Source organism: Sceloporus occidentalis, unplaced genomic scaffold (genome assembly GCF_023333645.1).
Source record: "Sceloporus occidentalis isolate IW3139 unplaced genomic scaffold, rSceOcc1.0.p SCAF_5, whole genome shotgun sequence".
Taxonomy (NCBI): Eukaryota; Metazoa; Chordata; class Lepidosauria; order Squamata; family Phrynosomatidae; genus Sceloporus; species Sceloporus occidentalis.
The window spans coordinates 88,222,647-88,244,498 of NW_028316985.1; the positions used below are offsets into that span (position 1 = coordinate 88,222,647).

At 39.7% G+C, this 21,852-nt stretch overlaps 1 protein-coding gene across 1 annotated transcript in view; it reads right to left on the reverse strand.

Annotated features, from left to right (window-relative positions):
- Positions 1-890: 890 nt before the first annotated feature.
- The window catches only part of SSPN (sarcospan), a 34,259-nt gene continuing 13,297 nt past the window's right edge, over positions 891-21,852 (reverse strand). The window contains exons 2-3 of the mRNA XM_089524662.1: positions 14,261-14,347; positions 891-6,159 (exon numbers count right to left, since the gene is read on the reverse strand). Coding sequence (XP_089380788.1) covers positions 5,794-6,159; positions 14,261-14,347 — 453 coding nt within the window. The 3' untranslated portion in view covers positions 891-5,793. The remainder of the gene's footprint in view (positions 6,160-14,260; positions 14,348-21,852) is intronic.

The window sequence follows — 21,852 nt, forward strand, 5'->3', positions numbered from 1 at the left end:
ACTATGATTCTGCTTTTAAGTGCTATGGCATCATAGGATTTGTAGTTAAGGGAGGACTGATTAGAATTCTCAGCCAGAGTTCTCATGCTTAACCTAACTACACACCCCAGGATTCCATAGGATGCAGCCATGGCAATTAAAGTGGAATCATAAACCTTGGGGAAATCACACACTCTCAGCCTCAGAGGAAACCAAAGACAATCCCTCTCCAAACTAACATTACCAAGAAAACACTGTGACAGATTTGGCTTAGGTTTGCTATCGCAGAAATGTCTTGAAGGCCAATAACAACAATGTATCATAACTATGTAGGACCTTATCACACGAGGCACTTACTGCGCCGGAATCGTGGCCCAAATGCTTCAGAAGCATGGAGCTGGGATTGCCAGTCGCACTTCTCAAATGTCATTGAGACATTTCGCTGATCTTCGTCAATGAATCATTCGTGGAGCAGCTATTTTTTACATAATGGAAGATCCTGTTATTACAGAAATGACTGCTCCACAAATGATCCATCGGCAGAAGAGTGGGACGTGCTTCAGAAGTGTGACCTGCAATCCCTCCTCTGCGCTTCTCAAGCATTTGGGCCACAATTCCAGCACGGTAAGTACCTCATGTGATAAGGTCTGCAGTGTAAAAGGGCCTTGAATATGGAACTTCCACTCTGGTCAAAACACCAGCAAGACTTCTCATGTGTAACATATTATCTCTCTCTCTTATGCTTTGTCTATGGTGAGCCCAACCCTACCATAGGTTGGAAGCAACTTGAAGGGACACAACAGCACCTTCCCAAACAGAGCTAGCATTGCAGAAAATGAGAGAGCTATGCTAATTAATAAAACAGAAGCTGTACACAAAGATTTAAAAATAATTATTTGAAGCATCTTATATATCTTTTGACCCAGTGGCATGAAAAGCATACATAGTTTTAAAACAGCTGCTACAGTATACATTTTGCATGTTTTCTGCTAATAGTTACCACAGAATTGAGAATATATACTGTAATAATAAATGGATTATACATTAAATTTGCTCAGAATAAAGTATTTCGTATGTAGTTTGTGGCAAGTGTCAGTTTTTAATAAATACTGATTTGTTGTGAGTAGAAGTGGGTAAAAATTCATCTCAGGGAAACAGAAAGCAAGCCCTGAATAGATAGATATCACACAGTTGCCAATGAATATATAATGCAGGCCCACTTCACACAGCAGTACAACAGTATAGAAGCAATTTCCTTAGGGCGTACTCCACATCTCAGAAAAGCTACTACTTGGGCCACATTGGCCAGGCTATCAAGGAATCATGAGAATTAGAACTTGGAAAGGTAACCTTTCCATGTTCTAATTCCTCCTACAATGATCTATATAGATTTCAGAGTCATGATTGCTATATGGGGCTCCTTCCTTCCCAGTTGCTGGGCCAGGTATGGAATGAGACAATTTGCCTTCTCTCTCTCTCAGTTCTGACATACAGATAGTAACCAACAATCTCAAAGAATAATCCCTAGGACAAGTGTTTCCTATATTGATGTAGTAAGGTATTTTGTAGGCTGAGTCACATAACTGAATATTGGAAAAAAGATCAGATCTTCAAAGGAGAGTCCCATCATGGCACAGATTCATCTTTTACTGTTAAACTGGAAATGTTAAGGGCCGTTACCTACAAACAGGAAGCTACCACACTGCACAAGAGTTCGGGCCACATGCAGACTGTGCCATTTGCAGTGACACTGTGATATCTATCCTACTTGGGTCCAGTGCACTGAATAGACAACTTACAGGGCCCAGCAATATGGGAAACGCCTTTTTTTCTGTTGTGTCACTATGGTTGCTGGTATGAAGCTTGAGAGAATTTGTGTTTGGCAAGGCCAAAGGAGCTTGTACCTTTGAAGAGAGGCCACAGCTCTGTAGTTTGCCCTGGGGTTGGGGGAAGGTCCCAGATTCAATTCCCAGCATGTCTGTTAAAACTTTCCCCCCTAATAAGCAGGCTGCAGCCAAGCAAACTAGATGCACCAATGGTCTGATGCAGCTTGGGATGTCCTCCTTTTAATGTAAGCAAGTTCAATATACATGTTGCCTATCTAATGTGAATTGTACCCAAAGGGAACACCTAATTCCAGCTCAGCTGTATAATGTAGAACAACAAGAATTGTCAATGTTTCCTGGATTGGGATCCACTCTTCATTCCTAACCTGCAACAGATGGCATTGGTTGTAATGCTTCCCTTTCATTGCAGAGTCTCATAGACCACAACTATCAGCTTGCATGTAGTAGCAGTAGATGCTGGAGAAGGCTGCACACTAGTAGGTGCTCACTACTCATGACTGTCTATCAGAGAAGGCAGCACCAGAAATAGTTAATGCATGAATATTTGACGTTGTTACCATCCCAGGCATGTGATAATCACTGGTCTATCTAACTCAGTATTGTCTCCATAACTATTCAGGGTTTAGGTAGGAGTCTTTCCTGACCTTATCTGGAATCTTCCATGCACAAAGCATGTGATCCACCACTAGTTTCTGGATCATTACTGATCAGGTTCTAGTTGCCTTAGCCATGGCAAAGTGAGCTATAAATGCCCAGTTTTTCCTCACAAGCAGAAGCTTATATCAATGGTGCTTCCCAGTCAACAGTTGCCTTCTTTTGAGGTGATATTTTGCCTTTTGTCTTTTCAACTGGACAGACAGATGCAACTCACTTTTAAAACAAGTTTTTAAATAGGTGACAATACCACTGTGGCACCTTATTTGAGGTCTGGACACAACCTCACTATGGGTCAGGAATGTCTAGCTGAAACCAATGTAGTAATACAGTGGTTTCCAAAGTTTTCATCTTTGAGGAAAAGGTACAAACATTTCCACATCCTTTTATCTGCTATAGAACCGCTCCATGTGTTCCACAGATGTTCTATGAAAAATTCTGAGGCATGTTACATTCTTTGAGCAACAACCAGTACTCAGCTGGTTAGCAGTGATGGACAAGCTGACCCTTGCTAAGTTTTCTAAGAAACCCCGATGTAGCCTGGAAAACAGATCTGAAGACTATTGCCTTGAAAGCAAGTGTCCTCCTGTCATGGGTCAGAAGAACAGGGGACTGAAAGTGGGGCAGACTTTATAGCTTTAGAAATAATTTGAGCACTGGGCCCACTGAACTCTTACAAGGTGTGGACATTGTTAGAAGGAGGGGAAAACACAGAAGCACATGGCATAAACACATTTCTTCAGACAGTTAACAATCTTTATGCTTCAGTAGATCTCAACTGTTGTTTCTCATTGACTCCCTTGCACACCCCCAACCCACACCCTTCACTACTATTTCAAAACACATTCCAAACATATGCATGAAGGCAGGACTGAGAGTGGAAACATTTCAAGGGAGAAGGGTGAAGCTGACAGTCAGAGTATTAAATATAGAACAAAGAGCCTAGTAGCTTTTTTTGAACAAATCTGGCAAAGATAATGTAAAGAAGCTCTGAGGAAATATCACACCATTTGGCAGACAACGAAAGGTGTCTGTGCTTGATGGGGAGTTTTTATTGTGGATAGTTTCCCAAGTGCTACAGCACTCTGGTCTTCAGGCACAGCGCCAAGGAGCTTCCCACGCAGAGTGGGACAGGGTTGACAAGGTGATCGTGTGAAGGCACAGTCTGGAGGCGTGGGCATCACTGCTGGCAACCACTATTGTGGCAAAGCTGTTTCCTCAGTATTCCATAGAGAGCAGTCTCTCCCAGTGCTTGCCTTTCATCCCACTGCACAGTGCTTGAGTTGTGCAAAACTCTATTTTTATGGCTTTTACAAGATGGTCACCATCTTGGTTCCTGGTCAAATGATGAGACTGTTGTTCTGCTGCCACTGTTATATTTTTTTTAAAGCCCTGATGTCTGCAGGACATTAGCACCAGAAGACATCTGATCAAGGAATGGTTGTCTTTATACATTTTGTGAGCCTCTTTATGACTGAAGGCATTAAGGAGCAGTGGAGTTAGACTCTTTCAATTCAGAATCCTGTTAGTTACCTTCCAGGGAAGGTGACTCTTTCTCATCTCATAGAATTCAGTGTTGGAAAAGCAGACATTTGTCAAAACATTCATAAGTACCATTTGCACATACCTTAGAATGCAAGCCTTAAGATGTGCGTCTATAAATAAAGTTCAAACAGCCCTTGTAACAGATGTTTGTGTGTACCCTGACAGATGGATCCACAACACACTGAAGGAGAAGTGCATTCAAGGGGGAGCTCATATGGTGATCTGGAAGCCTAACCATCCCTACTGAGGATGGAAGCTCTTTCATGAACAAACTTTCTTGCCAAGGGAATGGTTTATGGTCCCTGAATTAGTCTTGCTGACCAGAAGCCTGTTGGTTTACTATAACTATCCCAGACCAGGCAGTTGTGGCAGGAGGGGAAAGGCTGCAGGCACTGTGGCCACAAAAGAAATAAGGCATTGGAGACTAGGATGCTCAGAGCTGATAGATTTCACCTTCCTTTCCTAACCACCTTTATAAAATCTGGGAAAAGGGGGAACAGGAACAGTGAGTGTTGTTCACCAACAGAATCTCCACCACTGACTGCAATTTGGTAGCTTTCCTCATTAAATATAGGGGTAGGAATCCTGTTAGTTATTTATGTGCAGCTTGAGCATGCATATGTCCCATTTTTGATGGGATGCAGAGGACTCTTTTCCTGTTCTTACACTCCTTCTAAAAACTTCCCACTGCCTAGCAGCTGTCAAAACCCAGGAGAGGCTGTTTCTGCTGCTTGAGAAGGAAGAGGAAGGAGAGGTGATTGAAACCATGAAGATCAGGCACTGAGGGGAAGGAAATAAATGTATCAAGTATACTTTTGCTGATGCATTATGGAAGCATGTATGGGGAACAGATAGTGTTCCTAAGAGAGAGCCAGAAGCTCACTCTGTAGCTCTTTCCCTTTTTACCCCTAATAATAAGACTTGTTTATATCTTACAGTCAGTGGCATAGTACAGTATATCCTCTGTCTATGCTGCAGATTGAGTGGGCAGACTGTGTGGCAACATACCATGCTGGTAAAACATAATGGGATGAGTATAAACCCAGCATTGTACATAATCATGCAGTTTGCCCTAACCATCTCAGAAGATGTACATGGTTTTGGAATAGCTATAAATGAAAGAGCAACAAAGCTGCTAAACCTATGGTACACTAGACCACATTCTCTGCCGTTCTGTGAACAAAATTTGTGTTTGTATATGCACTTATGTGAAAAATATATTTTAGAAGAAACAGTTTGTACAAACATGGGGCTTTTTTGCACTTAATCTGGGATAGCTGCCCTTGGTCCACATATTACACTAGATGGAGGTCACATATTCCCCCTTGAACTACCACCACTGAAGAAGGAAATTATGAGCTAGAATAAATTACCTGTAGCTGCACCTTGAAAAGGCAAATATCTACTGCTAGCTGCACTGCAACGTTGATGGGAATATGCAAGGAAAGCAACGCCATGGCATCTGCACCTCAATGTGTCTTCCCTATGCACATCCCAGTAAGGCCTACAGTTCCTAATCCACCTAGAAATACAGGAGTGAAATTACCTATCTCTGTGAAGCATTAAGGGGATGTGACAGGAGGCCTGGCAATAGTTATATTTTTTAAAAAAATTAATAATATATTTATCTTAATTTCTCTGAACTACAATACTGATTAAGCATGTTTCATTGCCTCTCCTCTTCTACTCCTCAGTTCTATAAGCAGTTATCTATTTGTGGTGGCAGGACAATATCCTATTTTTCTTGTCAATACCAATCCCTAAGTCCCTATACTTTCTGTTGTTGCCCTCCAGGGACAATTAATGAGTGTAATCGGATGCCTACATAAAAGATCTGGTACCTGTCTTTCCACATTACAAAGCATACTGCAAAGCCCACAATGGCTGCAAGGAGGTTAAGCACTATCTGAATCAGCAAGTAAAGACTGAAAGTACTGGTGATGTCGGCACAGTCCAATACATTCTGGAACATGAAGGTCCTGCTGAGGGGATCCACTGTATCCAATTTACACCGACAGATCTCAGGGATGGCTTCACAGGTGAACTGTGTGATCTGGGAATAACGGTAGGAAGCAAAAGCCACTGCCAAAACACAGACAATCAGACTCAGAGCACTCAGCAGAAAGTATGCAACCTGGGGGAAAAAAAGAAGAACAGCTTTTTAGTGCCACAGACATACACAAATTCTAGTGAAGGCTCTTATATCAATCCCAGTGGTGCCAGATGACTTCATATACATAAAAAAAAGAGTACGCAAAGAGATCTTGTACCATTTTTGAGACTAACTGAAAGAAAGAAACTGATAGCATGAACATCTGTAGACTTGAGCCTACTACCTAAGATGCAGATGCATCCCAAAGGTGCTTACAAGATCCGTTTGCATTCTGGCTTTCCAGACTAACATCTTTGAATTCTACCATCCAAAAAAGAGATACTGATTTTCCAAGTGTTAGAACAAATACCAGTGAATGTTGCCAGTCATGTTTAGGTGACTATCAAAATTTACCAGTGCATTTCTGAGGTCTTGGACATTAAACACACTTCATCTGACTCAGAGATACAAGGCACTACTTGATACAATGACAAAAGAGCCAAAGATATGCTCACTTTTGGCGAAAGTTTTAGGGGAACAGATCTTAAATGTATAAGTATAGAGTATTAAAATGAGCCAGTTGACTGTAGACAACAAGCTAGGTGTTGAGATATTGAAGGGAGTAGAAAAGGAGAAAAGGAGAAAAGGTAACTCTATAGATTGGTTAACATGTTTTTTCAAAATCATATACACACACATTTACTGAAAGTTTTATATGTTTTTAATTTCTACTCATTTTCATAATTTGTTACTACATTGAGTCACAGTACTTGGAGGCAAAGAGGGATATAAATTTGATGATGATCGTTACAGAAGCGCAAAAAATTAACTACTGTATTATATTTATGTAAAATAGACAGTTTAATTTAATTTGAATGACTTCACTAAAAGTCTTAGCTGAAAGATGCCTAAATAATGTCATCCATGATTCTATACCAACCTGACTCCCAATCGCTCTCCTGTGTCCCTATTTTGAGCATGGGAGACAAAGATACAGCTTCATGGATTTTGAATTATTTTTTTCTCATCCAGGCCACCTTCCTTATTTTCCCTCCCTTCCTCTCTTCTAACTTCAACTGTTTAACCTTCTCTCCTTTAGCTTACTGGTTCCCATATGCATCCCTGCAAAAATTCCAGAGTTAAAGGGCTTGAAAACAGAGTTTCCTAGGACTGTTTCTCTGTAGTGTCCCGAACAGAATACAGGAAGACTTTGGATCTTGCAGTTCAGACTTTGCAATGCCCCAACCCTGAGGAATTAACAAAAAGTAAGAAGTAGTTTTGCAAAAATATAAGAGAATTTGACTTTGGGTAAATAAAAAAAAAAACCTGCAGAAAAAGGTAAAATGTTTTTGTTTGTTTGTTTGTTTTTACTTTCTTAGCACTTTCATTTAATCAATTAACAATTTAGTTAATAACAATTCTAGAATTAGGCTAATGCTGAAATTAACAAATTAACGCATTCACTTTATATAAACAAATACACTTAATTACGTTTCTCTTTTTTGTTAGAAAATGTTCAGAAATTGATAATCAATTTTTTAATGTTTCGTTCCTATCTCTGGCTAGGCAGCTGTTTGATAAACAGAGAGGGTAAAGCTAGATTATATTTCCATAGACCTTATTGTGTTCCTTACTTTTTTCCTCAACTGAACAGCTCCCAAATATGTAACCTTTCCCTGGAGAGAGTTGCTCCAGCCCCTTTTCTACTCCTTTCCTTTTGCTCTAAAATATTATACAAGATCCTGCATCAACAGATGGGTTGCAAAAGTGGAACTGCATCATGTCTCCTCTCCTCTCTCATCCCTGTAAACACACACACACACACACACACACACCAACAACAACCCCTACTTTTATAAGCTGCACCCCCCTAACACAGCTGGTGGAGGGGAGGCAGCAGAGATTAAAAGTCCAGCAATGTGCCTGTAGATGGAGGCAAAGCAATGATTTAATAATCTTCCAGGACGTCTGGAGGACCCCCAGAACATCCTGGAGAACATTGGTCATTGCGTGTCCATCTAAAGGCACATGGCTGGACACATCACCACCACTGACCTCCCCACTCTCCACCAATCAGTAAATGGTTGTATCAGGTGGATGCAAGATCTGTAACATAGGATGGATTGAATATTTCAGGTCTGCTTTTCCCACATTTAAAGTTTCTTCAATCTCAATCCCATCCTGTATAAAGAAATCAAAGGATTTTTGGAAATGCTCATTTAAAAAAGGAACAGAAAATAAAACTTTCAACCATAAGTAAAGGTATTCCAAGCATGGAGAGAACTATATACCACCTGCTTGCCCTGAACCTGCTGCTCAGAAAAACTATCAAACAGATGACACTTCTAATCCAGAACCATAAACTTGACTCTATTTAGAGGAACTCCAGTTCATACTTTTAAGAACTGGCCTCTATCTGAATGAATGAAAATTCAGTTTCGCTGTCTCCTTCTTTCAGTCTTTTAAAGTCTCAAGTTCTTTTCATTCTGTTTGTGTAGATATTTGCAAATTCTGGTAAATTCAGCTTGCTAGCTAGACTAAATGAATGAAATTTTCACACTTCTGAGTCAACATCTAATATTTGGAGGTTTTCAAATTATATATTACTATTATGGTTAATGATGTTAAACAGTTATTTGAGTGAGGGGAGTAAATCCCATACATAAATTATGCATGATATTGGTGTGTGTGTGTGTGCATTGATTCTACAGTTAAGACAAGCCATTTCCCAGCAGCACTCCAAATTTTATCATTAGGAGGGGAGGAAAACATTGCCCCTGAATTCAGTATCATCTACTTTTGCTTTTTTGTTTCTTATGTTTCCATCAGCAACATGACATGGATGAGAATGTGTTTCTTTAAATAAGGAGCTCTCTTTCTTTCTCTCTCTCTTTTTTTGCAGTCACAACATGAGTCAACTAACAATACAAAAGCAGCTTTGTGACCTTGATGTTCCAAGTGTGTATGTCTTGATAAAAATCCATAGGCCAGGTATATTAGTCTTCCACCTACAGTATGAATCAATCTTCCTGTTTGTGACAGAGTTTAGAAGGCGAAATAGCTAAGTTTATTGATTGTACTTGAAGCAATTGTATATATTCTACCATCAAACTTAAAATGCCTAGATGTTTATTTTTGCAGAGTTTGCTGAAATCAAATAACAATGTTGTGAAAGTTTCAACAAAGCAAAACAAAAACTGAAGGCAATTTTAGCTGAATTCTGTAAAAGCCTCACTTGGAAAAATGAAGACAGGCACATATAGGAACAGGGGCAACTAAAAACAAAGAACTCAACTGAACAAAACAGAAGATCTGCAAGTTTTAAACATGGAAAATTTACTATACAGTCTGTGGCATGATTTGGATTGAAAGTGCAGAACTAGATAAAGGGTTGAAACTTTTCTCGCTACATAACCATTTTAGTTGTAATCCCTTCCCTCAAAGGGACTGTTTTGCTGTTAAAATGTATAGAATTGTTGGGCAAATGCAAACTTTGGGAAAGCAGTTTATGAAAACAGTGCACAGATGTGGTTCGGAGAAGAAAAGGCTAACCTAATCTGATCTGGTTCTATCTTAAGAGGAAATAAAGCTAGTGATCAAGTTTTTATTTATTGATTTATTTATTAAAGTTAAAAGAGACAGACAAAAAGACAAACATTAAAGCTATTGATCAAATTTTGTTGTGTTTGTCTACAAAAACAAAATTTGTAGAATTTTGTATGAGAATTGCTGACATATCTAAAAAAAAATTGAGGACTTGAGATGTTTTTAAAACCCGCAGTGGAAATTGTAAATGATCTCATCTGGCTCCATTTTAAGAGGAAATAAACCTATTTGATAAATTTAAAAAACAAAATTTATCAGAAATGTGATAGAGAATTTCTGACATAATTCTAAGCACACTGGGGACTTAGGTTATTTTCTGACTCCTCAGTCACTTTACCTAAATTAAGGTAAACTAAGAAGACTGAGTATTGCAGCAATCTGAGGCTCAAAACACACTACAGAAATAATCCAGTTTGAGACTGCTTTAACTCTCCTGGCTTAATGCTAGGGAATTCTGGGAACTGTAGTTTTGTGAGCCATTTAGCCTTCTCTGTCAGAGAGCTCTGGTGCCACAATAAATAGTCAAAATCTAAGAGAGAACTACTATACAATGTTTTATAGATGTTACTTAACCCCAGTTAAATTCGCAAAAATGCAAACAAATATGAAAGAGACATGTTGGGAATGTAATAGGGAAAGAGGTACCTTCTATTATGGATAGTGGCAATGTGAAAAAGCCAAAATTTTGGGACATTGATACTTAAAATTATAACAAATATCATGTTACAAATTGTCTTTGTTCACATTCCTTTACTGACTTGTTTCCCACCTGAAACTGTGTTAACCCTCTAAACACCACCTTCAATAAACTAGCTCTGTACTTCACAAATAAAACACATCTCTCTAATATCACTGGATTTGCTTTGTCCTTTTCAAATCCCTTCCCTCACATGAAAATCTGAATCTCCTCAGGGCTAGATTGTTATCTCTAATTGCACCTTTGACAGATTATGACACACTCCCTAGTGTCACTAGACATCTTTTGTCCCTTTTAAATTTTTCTACCTAACATGGGAGTCTGAATCCCTTTAAGGTACATATCTACTTCTAACTGCCCCTCTGCAGTTCTAACTGCTCTCAGCAGCTTTTTGCCAGCCTGACTCCAGTTGGATACTCCAAACATTCCAGTCTGCCAGGGGTTCTCCACAATTACCAACATGGGATGTTGCCAACAATACAGTGGATTTAATCATAACATTTATAAACTGGCCAGTCCAACAGGGGAAGCATTGGGGAACAGGAGGAAAGGGGGCAGGTATGGGGGCACCTCCATAATCATGCTGTGCCAACGTGTCACTGGGTGCACTGATGTGATAGTGCAAAAGTGGCTGGTCACACAGACAGTTGCACAGGACATCTAATTGGCTGACAGCTGGGTGGAATGAAGATGGCAATTGGTTGCCACTGGTAATGCATCGGTGCACTCATGTGCATGCATATGTGGTAGAACAGAAAAACATAATGGTGCAGCACAGGTTTTATCCATGAATGCTGTTTTGGTGGGTCCATATCTGCAGACAAAGGAGGTTGGTGCAGACAGCCCATCAATGCTCAGCACATTGTAGGAACCGGTGGTGCAGTCAGTGGGTCCTCCCTATGAATCTGGAAAATCCAGACGTAAGCTGGTTTTTCCCCCTCTGTCTTCTCAGTCCCTATGTTGCTGGCATGTCTGGGCATGTACAGTTACACAACATTCACTGAAACCATTGTGCCAACAATGTCTCAGTATTCATATAATGGTGGCAAAGTCAGGGGACATTTCATCTGCTTACTCTCTCCAGTTTTATCCAAGTCATGCCTTTGTAAAGATTCACTAGAAATATTATCAGAAAAGCTGCTCCCTCACCCTACACACATGTTCTGGTGCTGACAACCATAGTTTAAATGAGATGCGGGAAAGAAGTAACTGCACTGTTACAGCCTGACATTGGCCTAAATCCTATTTTAGTCCTCAGTAAACAGAACCATTAAATTAATTGTATGCATCTATGTGTTCAATAATTGATGCAGTGGGTCTATTCTAATTGGGACTAACCAACCAACAGTCAGTGTGTTTTAACTATGGGCTTTATCAGACTGGCAAAAAAGACGGAAGCATAGAGGTATGCCCCCGTCAACATCACGCAATAATACAAAGTCGCATGATGTCATGTGATAATCTTCACATTATTGGGTGATATTGACGGGAGCATACCACTATGCTCCCATCTTTTTTGCCAGTTTGATAAAGTCCTATGTTAATTTACATCTCCCAGTTCCTTTTTGAAATGGAGGTTTAAGTCAGTCAGTGCCTATTTCTCATGAAAGCTCCTGGGGCCCTTTCAAACTACACAGTTATAACACTATAATTCCACTTTAAGTGCCATGGCAACATCCCATGGAATTCTTTGATTGGCAATTTAGGGAAGGGGAGCTATAATTATTAACCACACAGTTCCTCTAGTGCCTCTAAAAACTATAAACCCCAGGATTCCATAGGATGCAGGCATGGAAATTAAAGCAGTGCTATAACTGTGTAGTGTGCAAAGCACCCAGCCCAGATTCAGAGACAATATGCTTCTGAACAACAGTTCCCTGGGAGTAACAACAGAAGAAACTCTTCCTCTCCTGTATAGGGATTTCCCATCTGCTTGTGGCTGATCATTATGGGAACCAGGGTGCCAAACTAGATATGTCTGTGGTCTGATCTGACAGGGCTCTTCTTAAGTTATTACAAATCTTGGTAGTTATAAAAAAAATCATGCCTTTAGCATGTAGAAATTAGGTCATCACCCATTTAAAAAGACATATTTCTACCCTTTCAGGCAATACTCCAAGAAACACAAAATCATGTGAGTTTTGAAGAAAATAGCTATTACCTTCCTAATGTTTGGTGCATAGTTTTGAGGAATGGCGGGGCAGAAGATTTTCCACATGTCAAGTGAAGCGGAAGCGGTTGGGGGATCAAAGCAGTTTAGGAAGGAGCACGAGGTAGCCCTGAGATCCTGTCAGCAGACGAGTCACATGACAGACCCAGAAGCAATTCCAAAGCTGTCAAAGTGAAGAGATAGCAAGGGAGCTTGGATTTGCTCTCTTCCCCATTGCTTGAGAAAAACACTGCCTGGCCATTGCTACAGCAGAAACTGGATGTAGAAGGGGAAAGAAACACATTGGGCTGTGTGGTGCATCTTATATGTGTTCCTTGTATGATCTCACTAACAAAAATAAATAAAAACCAAGATTCTTTTTAAAAAAATTCTAGCCATGCCTTGTTATTGTACACACATTTTCAGAAAAGGATTGTATATATCTTGTATATATAATTTGGATAGCAAAACAACCAGCACTGTGAGAAAAAAAAGCCAACAGGTTGTCTGTGGCAGTCAGAAATGTACATCTGGCCACTAGCTTGGAAAATATTCAATATACTATTCCAAAGAGGCAACATATTTTTAAATCCACCTGAACACAGAGGTGCACAGAGTATTTCTTTCAAGACTGAAGAGAGGGGTGGAAAACAGTTTTGAAATTCTTATTAATATTCTCCATTTCTCAGTTTCTGGGATCCATTGTGAGACAACTTAATTGAAAAACAGGTCCAGACTAGGAAAAGTTGGGAATGAAGATTTACACTGCGGAAAATGTATGCAAAGTGTGTACAAACCTGATACAAGTGTGTACCGTAACCTGATACAAACAAACAAACAATGGGATGGGAATGCAAATGAAATGTGGAGTAAATGAGGCTGGATTTGGAGAAAATGCAGTGAAAAGTAAGGCTAAGGATTTTTCACTTCCCTATTCAAAATGGCACCAATGTTTGTAATCACTTCGATGAAACCTCAGTGGTATGAGTTAGAGGTAGGAGAGTGATTGCTAGAAACACACAAATTACCTGCCAATTCCTCATCCCATATAGAAGTTGCGTATCCCTTATCTGGAATTCTGAAATCTGAAATACTTCAGAATTCAAAGTTGTCCACATGAGTGGCTGAGATAGCAACACCTTTGCTTTCTGAGGTTCAGTGTACACAAAGTTTGTCTCATGGACAAAATTATTTTGAAAATATTGTGTATAAAATGCCTTCAGGCTATGTGTATAAAGTATATATGAAACATAGATGAATTTTATGTTTAGACCCATCTCCAAGATATTTCATTGCATATGTATATGGAAATAATTCAATTTTTTTTTAAAAAAACCTAAATAAAAAACACTTCTGGTCCCAAGCATTTCAGACAAGGGAGACTGTATTTAAATCCATCACTGACTAGCAAGTACCAAAGAAACACAAGTATTTGCTTCTGCCAAAGAGGAGATCACAACAGACCTTCACTGTACTCATTAGCTGTATATTCATCATGATCAATGTGTCTGAAAAGCCACAAATATTTGAAAATGTTTGCCTACATTTGTTAGTCATTGGGGTTGGCAAGTAGGGAACAATGTGGGGCACTGAGACTGCTACAATCTGATCTCTAAAGATCAGTCGTCCAGCTTCAGACACATTTCAACTTAATAAGGGAGGGAGGAAAAGAAAAGAAGAAAAGACTGTACCTTGATAACAAACTGGATGCAGGTTTTCTCATCTGGTTGGTAAGAAATACAAAGCATCACTAGACCCAGTAAGGCCACCACACAGACCTACAAAAGATAAATTTAACATCACATTTTAAGAAGGAAGGTGGGAGGAACAAAACAGACAGTGTCAGACAAAAATATCCCATTTCCAAGAAAATATGTCAGGCACTCAAACCACATGCTATTTATTATATTTCTTAACTATAGTCGTGTAGGCTGTCTAATAGCATATCCTCTGTATGGATCACAAAAAATGGAAAGACAATAGAATACAATTAAAATTACATTAAATAATTAATTTACAATTGAAATATAGTATCAAAAAGCAAATGGTGCAGGATGTGCTGACCCTTGCGATTTCCCCAAATGTGGGAGACTCGACTGCATAATTTGTGGTGCAGGGTAAATTCCATGGAGTTCAGTGGAGCCTTCCGCCTTTTAAATATGCTTAAGATGACAGACTTTAAAAATCTATCACAGGTACATAACTATCAAAATCATCTGGAATCCTACTTGAATTCTTATCTTTAAAATGTCACAATCATTCATACTATTTTTAAGACACTACTTTTAACTTAACAGTTTTTTGCAACCCAGCAAACAGATTTGTCACCAAAACCTCAGCAACTAAAAACAGATCTCTTGGTAATGGAGGTTTCATTCTGTGTCATTTTAGGAAGCTATGGAAGGAAATCAGATTGCCTGAGCACATGGTTAAAGAAAATACCAGTGTGTGTTAGTTATTCTTTTCTATGCCTCCTGCATTTACATTCTGGTCCAGTAATATGTTCTCATCCTCCCATGGACTTGTCTTTTCATCTAGGAGTGACAGAAACTGACAGTGGTCACAGATTAAGGCGGAGGTCCCTTCAGAAAGTAGCCCTTTACGGAGCTGCTTTCTTTTTCAGGTTCATTCCTCTGTGTCCTTGTTTTCTCACCATCTCTATAATGCCTTTAATACAACTGACATCTGCATCATGCCCAAACCTTAAATGAAACCACATTAAAATTAAATGCTAAATAAACCTCTGCAACAAATGCAGCTGAACTGAGGATGTGACAGGACAAAAACGCAGTGGGTTGGTTCACAGAATGCCAAGGGTGTAGTCGACCCAGGACTCATGGGGACACTGACTTCCAGAAGAGATTAGTTAAAATGATCATGTTGTTGTCCATTCATCTTAAGCTTCCTTGTTCTTCTGATCTCAGATGAATCCTCAGCAGAAAAGGAACAAAGCATGGATAGATGGAGGAATAGATTTTTATTGTTGTTGACCACTGTTAAATCAACTTTGACTTACGACAACCTTATGAATGAGAGACCACCAAGCCACCCTATCATCAATAGCCCTGCTCAGGTCTTACAGACTCAGGTCTGTAGCTTTTTTGATTGAGTCTATCCATCTGAAATGTGGCCTTCCTCTTTTCCTACTTCCTTCCACCTTATCAAGCATTATTGTCTTTTCTAGTGAGTCCTGTCTTCTCACGATATGGCCAAAGTGTGACAGCATCAGTTTAGTCATCTTGGCTTCTAGAGACAGTTCAAGTTGTTTTGCTCTAGGATCCATTGATTTGTCTTTTTAGACAAATCTGCAGAACCACATTTCAAATTAGTGATTTTTCTCCCTATCAGCTTTATTCGCTGTCCACCTTTCACAATCATGCATAGAAAGTCAGAATATGATGACATGGACCATTCTTACTTTAGTATTCACATAAATATACTTGCTGACATCTTTTCAGTCGTCCAGCCAGACTTATGATCTCATAACTTTTGGGATACACATTTATGATGGGAATGACAGAACATGACCCCTAAAAACTACCTTTCCAGTCAGCTAGCACCCCAACTGAAAGGTTTCCAAGGCACTATGGATCAGGGTACTGGGAAATGATGTGCGCAGCACTCTCCTGGTCACAGGATGCATTGAGACAAGCAGCTGCAGCAGAATCTCAAGGGATTTCTCCAGCTGCATGTTCTCAATGCACCCTGTGACCTGGAGGGCATTGCAAACATAGGGATAAAAAAGATGGAGAAAAAGAAACAGTCAGTGTGTCCCAAAGGAGTGCCACTCCAATACACAGAAATGATGCTCTGCACCCAAGTCTTGCAAGAGTTTCCTGCCACTACTGGTGAAAGAAATGGCCAAGAGAGTGAGCTCATCTGGGCAAGTGAAGAGTGGGACACATCCCCACACGAAGAGAGGCTTCATGGTGGTTTTATGGGACCCTGAAAAGACTTTTCATGCAACCTTCATCCCCAACATGGCATTAAAGGCTGTTGGTGCCCCTTGTCTTTCTTGTACACAATACTTTAACTGAAGACCCCACCCCCACCCCTTTTTCTCTCACTGCCCCCTGCTGTCCCCTCTCCCCTTCACCACCCCTGGACCTTTCCACACACTCCCTGGGGGGGTGTACTGCTCACTTTGAGAATCACTGATCTAAACAAACAACAGAGTAACATCTGAGACTTTTCTTCTCCTGTGTGATATTTAATATTTTTGCCTCATGAAAAAACCAGTGAAGCTTTGAAAGCCTGCATGATTTATTTTCTGCATTTTTGATTAGCTAATGATATCTAATTGTATTCCCAGTTTACCAACCTGTTCTTTGAGCAGGTCACCCTTGCCCAGAACAGGTTGAGCAAACCCTTTCTGAACAGGCTTGGCACCTCATACTATAGTATTACCTGCCTCCATTTTAATCTGGATGAAGCCATTTTTTTTACTCAAAGGACTTGTTAAGCAGGTCCACTGGTATCTCCTACATGACATGAAAAATAAACGTAGGGGGTATCATCTGGATATTCATTATATTTCACTCCAGATTTCCAGGCTATCTCCCCACTGGTTTCATGTTGGTGTTGACCAGCAAACAGATCTTTGTGGGGTTCTATGGGGCTAAGAGAGACTCCTAATATCACCTTCTGTAATACTATGATCAGTGGTCTCAAAAGCCACTGAATGGTCCAGGAGGAATAATACAATTGCTTATTAAATCTTTTTGCCAGTTGAAGTAATCTAACTATTTATTATTAGTAGTACTATTACCCTACCTTTCTCCTGGGACAGCATACAAGGCAATTTCAGTACCAAAGCAAAGTTTGAATGTTAGGTTGAAACATATCCAAGCAATTAATACCATTCAACAGTATCTAGAATTCATCCAGAAATGCCACTCCTTTCAAGCTTCTTGCTCCAAAAGGGGAAACTGGTAAACAGTAAATCAAGTGTCTGAAAACAATGTTGATTGCAGAACAAACATGGTAGATCTGAAGGATTTCATTTGTCAGAGCTGTTGTTTTTGGAATAACACCAACCAACCCACTACACATCCTCCACAAAGCAGTTCAGCGGTTTAAAGGGAAATTTAGTTTTAGAGCTCTGGACTACTAAAACCAGAGTGAAATCCAAATGCCGATTTAAGTCCAAACAAGCAATTAAGAGCACCAAACAAAACCCAAATGCAATTTTTATAAGATCAGTTGCATCTCACCGCAGGATAAATACGGTGCAATCCACAACAAATTCTTCTAGGATTGCTGTTTGAAAGGCTGATGGAAATATTACTGCATTGAACCTGGTAAATACTTGTGAGGCTTTTGGGGGACCGGAAGCTATACTTGGCAATACAGTATACAGAAAACTAGGGCAAAAACATGCTGCACTGAAGAGTTCCACATATTAATAGATTAATCAAACTATCCTGCTATCCTAATGTGTGAGAAAATATTTCAAGAATGACAATTCCCACAAGTTGTCCAGCTGAGTTCTGCCTGAAAGTTTCAGAATGTACTGAATATCCAAATTCTCCTTTATTGGGCTATCCTGCCAGATGTCTTTAGACAGGTGTCGCCCTGCATGATAGAGCCAGCATCTTGTAGAGGTTTGAGTACTGGCCTATGGCTCTGGGGACCAAGATGCAAATCTCCACTCAACCATGGAAACCCACCAGGTGGCCTTCGGCAAGTCATATTCTCTCAGCCTCAGGAAGGCTCTGACCAAATCTTGCCAAGAAAATCCCATGACATGTTTGCCCTAGTTGGAAACTTGAAGGCATACAACAACAACTCGCTGCAGGGTAGAGATCAGACCTCTGTTCTTAAAACTCGACCATCCTGGAACAAAGAGATACACTGGTTGCTGTCTCTCAGACTGATAATCAAAATGAATCTGAACAACAACAACAAAAACCCTAAACTTCTTTGCAGTGAATTAAATCTGAATTCAAACTGAAACCTTGACCCCAAAACAGAATCAAACCCTGCCAAAGAAAATGCGGTCCTCGCTTAAAAGCCAAGTGGTTTTGAAAAGCTAGATCTCACATTATTTTTTCAAGGAGCCCTTTCAGACTGCACAAATATAGCACTTGTGAGCCACTAGAACTCTCTGTCTTCTAAATGTTATTGTTGTTGTTAACTCTCTTCAAATCGACCTCGACTCATGGCGACTTTATGAGTGAAATACCTCCAAGCCCCCCTGTCCTCAGTTACTCTGCTCAGATCATGCAAGCTCAGGGCCGTGGTCTCCTTGACTGAACTATCCATCTAATATGCAGTCTTCCTCTCTTTCTGTTACCCTTCACCTTTCTTAACATTACTGTCTTTTACAGTGAGACATGTCTTTCCATTCTGTGGCCAAAGGAGGACAGTCTCAGTTTGGTCATCAGGTCTGGTCAGCTCCAGTACCCATTTGTGACTTTCTGGCTGTCTACAGTATCCTCAGTACTCTTCTCCAGCATCAAATTTCAAATGAGTTTATTTTCTTTTTGTCTGCTTTCTTTACTATTCAGCTTTCTCATCCGTATACGGTAATGAGAAATACTGTACAATGGCTTGGACTATCCTTATTTTAGTGCATAGATTTATATCTTTATACTTTAGGATTTGGGGTAGTTCTTTCATTGCTGACCTTCCCAAACCTTATATTCTTTTGATTTCTTGACAGCAACCTTCATTCTGGTTCTAAATACGCCCCCTTAAACTATAATCACAGGAATCCATAAGATGGTGCCATGGTAGTTTAATTGGAACTGTAACTCTGTGGTGTGTAAGGGCCCCAAGTGTTTTGAACAACACACAAAAGGGACTGTCAAAGACATTTACTGTTCAAGCATCATAACCAAACCTTACAATAAGTGTTGTGCCTTGGCTTGTGCATCTCACTCCTTTGCTCCCTTTCCCATTCATATGTTCTCATCACTCCCTTACTTCCTGGCTAGTTCAGAGGACAAATTAAAAGCTGGTAAGCATCACAAGAAGCAAGAGGACCTTGGTCAAATAAATGCTACAGACATATTGGTCCAGTTCTTGACGCTTTTATTAAGGACACTTCTCTCAATAAAACTGAGCTATTCTCTCCCCTCTGAGACAGAAAATAACAAGACTCCCCCAACCCCCCCCTAAAACTATACCAATCAACTAAAATAAAGGTCTCAGAATTTAAAGATATAGTATGATCTAAGCCAAATTAGATATTCACATCCCGCTATAACTTAGCCAATGAAATATAATGTAGGCGTGTTACAGAGCGCCGAAAAGCAGCGCTCTGCCTGTGCCGTCATTAGCTGCGCCAAGAAGCCCCAGCGGCCAAACCACGAGGCTTCTTGGCGCAGCTAAAAAGAAGCGCCAAAATGGCGCTTCTCTTTCCGTTGCGGCTATGACGCCACGAGGCGCCAATGGCACACTCACAGCATCATATGCGCTGCGCAACGTGTGGGCGCAGCGCGTCCGCTACGTCAAGATGGCAGCCCCCGTTTGTATTGGGTGCTGCCATTTTCTACACGCAGAGCGTGTATTAGGGTTGGAGGCGTCCGGAAAGGACGCCCCTTTCTAACCCTAGTACGTGCTTGTCGCGTACTAGGGTGCCCGTTTGTAACGGGCCTAAGAAAGCTCTTCTCACACATACCAGAAACCTGGACAGGGAGGAAGAAAGCAGTAGTTAAGTAGTAGTCATTACTATTAAGCAAATCCAGTCAGAAAATGAAACCACATAGCTTCCAACATTTCAGAGATGAAAACTGAGATGTATGAGACCATGCAACATGACAGTATGATCAAGTTGGCAAAAGGAATAATACACAAGCTTGTGGAAGCTGCATCAGTTTGCTTTTGCCTGAGCCTACTCCCTGGCCTATGAATTAATTAAAAGCAAACTACTTTTGCATGTTGAGCTCAGTGTAAAGTAATTAAAGTTTAGGAAAAAGGGGAAACGTAGGAGGAAGAGAGAGAAACTGGATGGGGACATTTTAACAGCAACTGAAAAAGTGGGACAACAGAGGATTACTTCAGACTGTCCCTGCCAAGGATAGCTGAAGAATATGAAGCCAAAGTTGTAACACACATAATTTAAGTCAATATAATACTGACATTTATTTTATGATACTTGTGATCAAACAAAATGGCACCTCCATCCATTTACATAAACATATGGGGTTCAGAAACTGAAACGACAAAGGGCCGCCATAGATTTTTAGAAACAAAATAAAACATCTGTATTTAGCCAAGCTCCCAAAAATCACAATTTAGCTTTGAAAATGATTAAAAATTTTGGCTAATTATTTCTTATCTCAGATTCAAAAGTTTTGATCCAAGATTTTCCAATTTACAAGTCTACCTAAAATATAAGGTACTTTTCACAAATTATTGGAACATTTACTTAATTTGTGACTAGAAACTTTCAGTGCAAACTGTTGCAACAGGTTTTGCATTACTGTACTTCTCTTCACAAATGAAAGGCTTATTTTACTGTAAAAATTTGTACATTTCCCAATTTAAAAAATTAAAAGAAATTACATTTCCAATTCCTGAGTGTGTGAAGAAATTAGTATTGTAGTAATAATGATAAAGAAGGACCAAGAATTTATTTCACAAAAAGTATATGCAAAGTGAAAAATACAAACACAAATCCAATATTCCATCAGTTGTGTTTACAATGGGAATTTTTTAGACTCAAAACTAGTTTTTATTATGTACCAAGTAAAACTTTGCACCAATTGTGGAAACACATGTAAAGAAATAATAAATGTATGCCTACATCATACATAAGAGTTCTGAAGAGTTGTGCATATTTTTTATGCTCAGAAGTAATATTCATGCAGAAAGATGAGAATAGAGACTGTAGTCTTTTAACAAACTGATCTCTCCCTTTTTTTGTATCCATGTTTTAGATATTTGCTATACTACAGGCACATCAACAGCACAGATCTGACTGTGGAACTGTTATTGTTGTTGTTGTCGTCTTCAAGTGGTTCCCAATTTATAGCAACCATAAGACAAATCTATCACAGGGTTTTCTTGGCAAAAGATCCGGAATAGCACACAAAAGGATGAGGAAAGAGGAGGTCTCAGCATGTGAACCTGACACTCCTTGAGGCTAGTTCATAAAAAGTGAAACTAGTTCATCTGAAGCCCAGATGTAAATATACCTTTGCCTGTTTTAATGAACTAGTTTCACTTTTTATCAACTAGCCTTAAAGAGTGTCAGGTTCACATGCTGAGACCTCCTCTTTCCTCATCCTTTTGTGTGTTATTCCCGATCTTTTCCCCTGCTTAGCAAACTATAGTT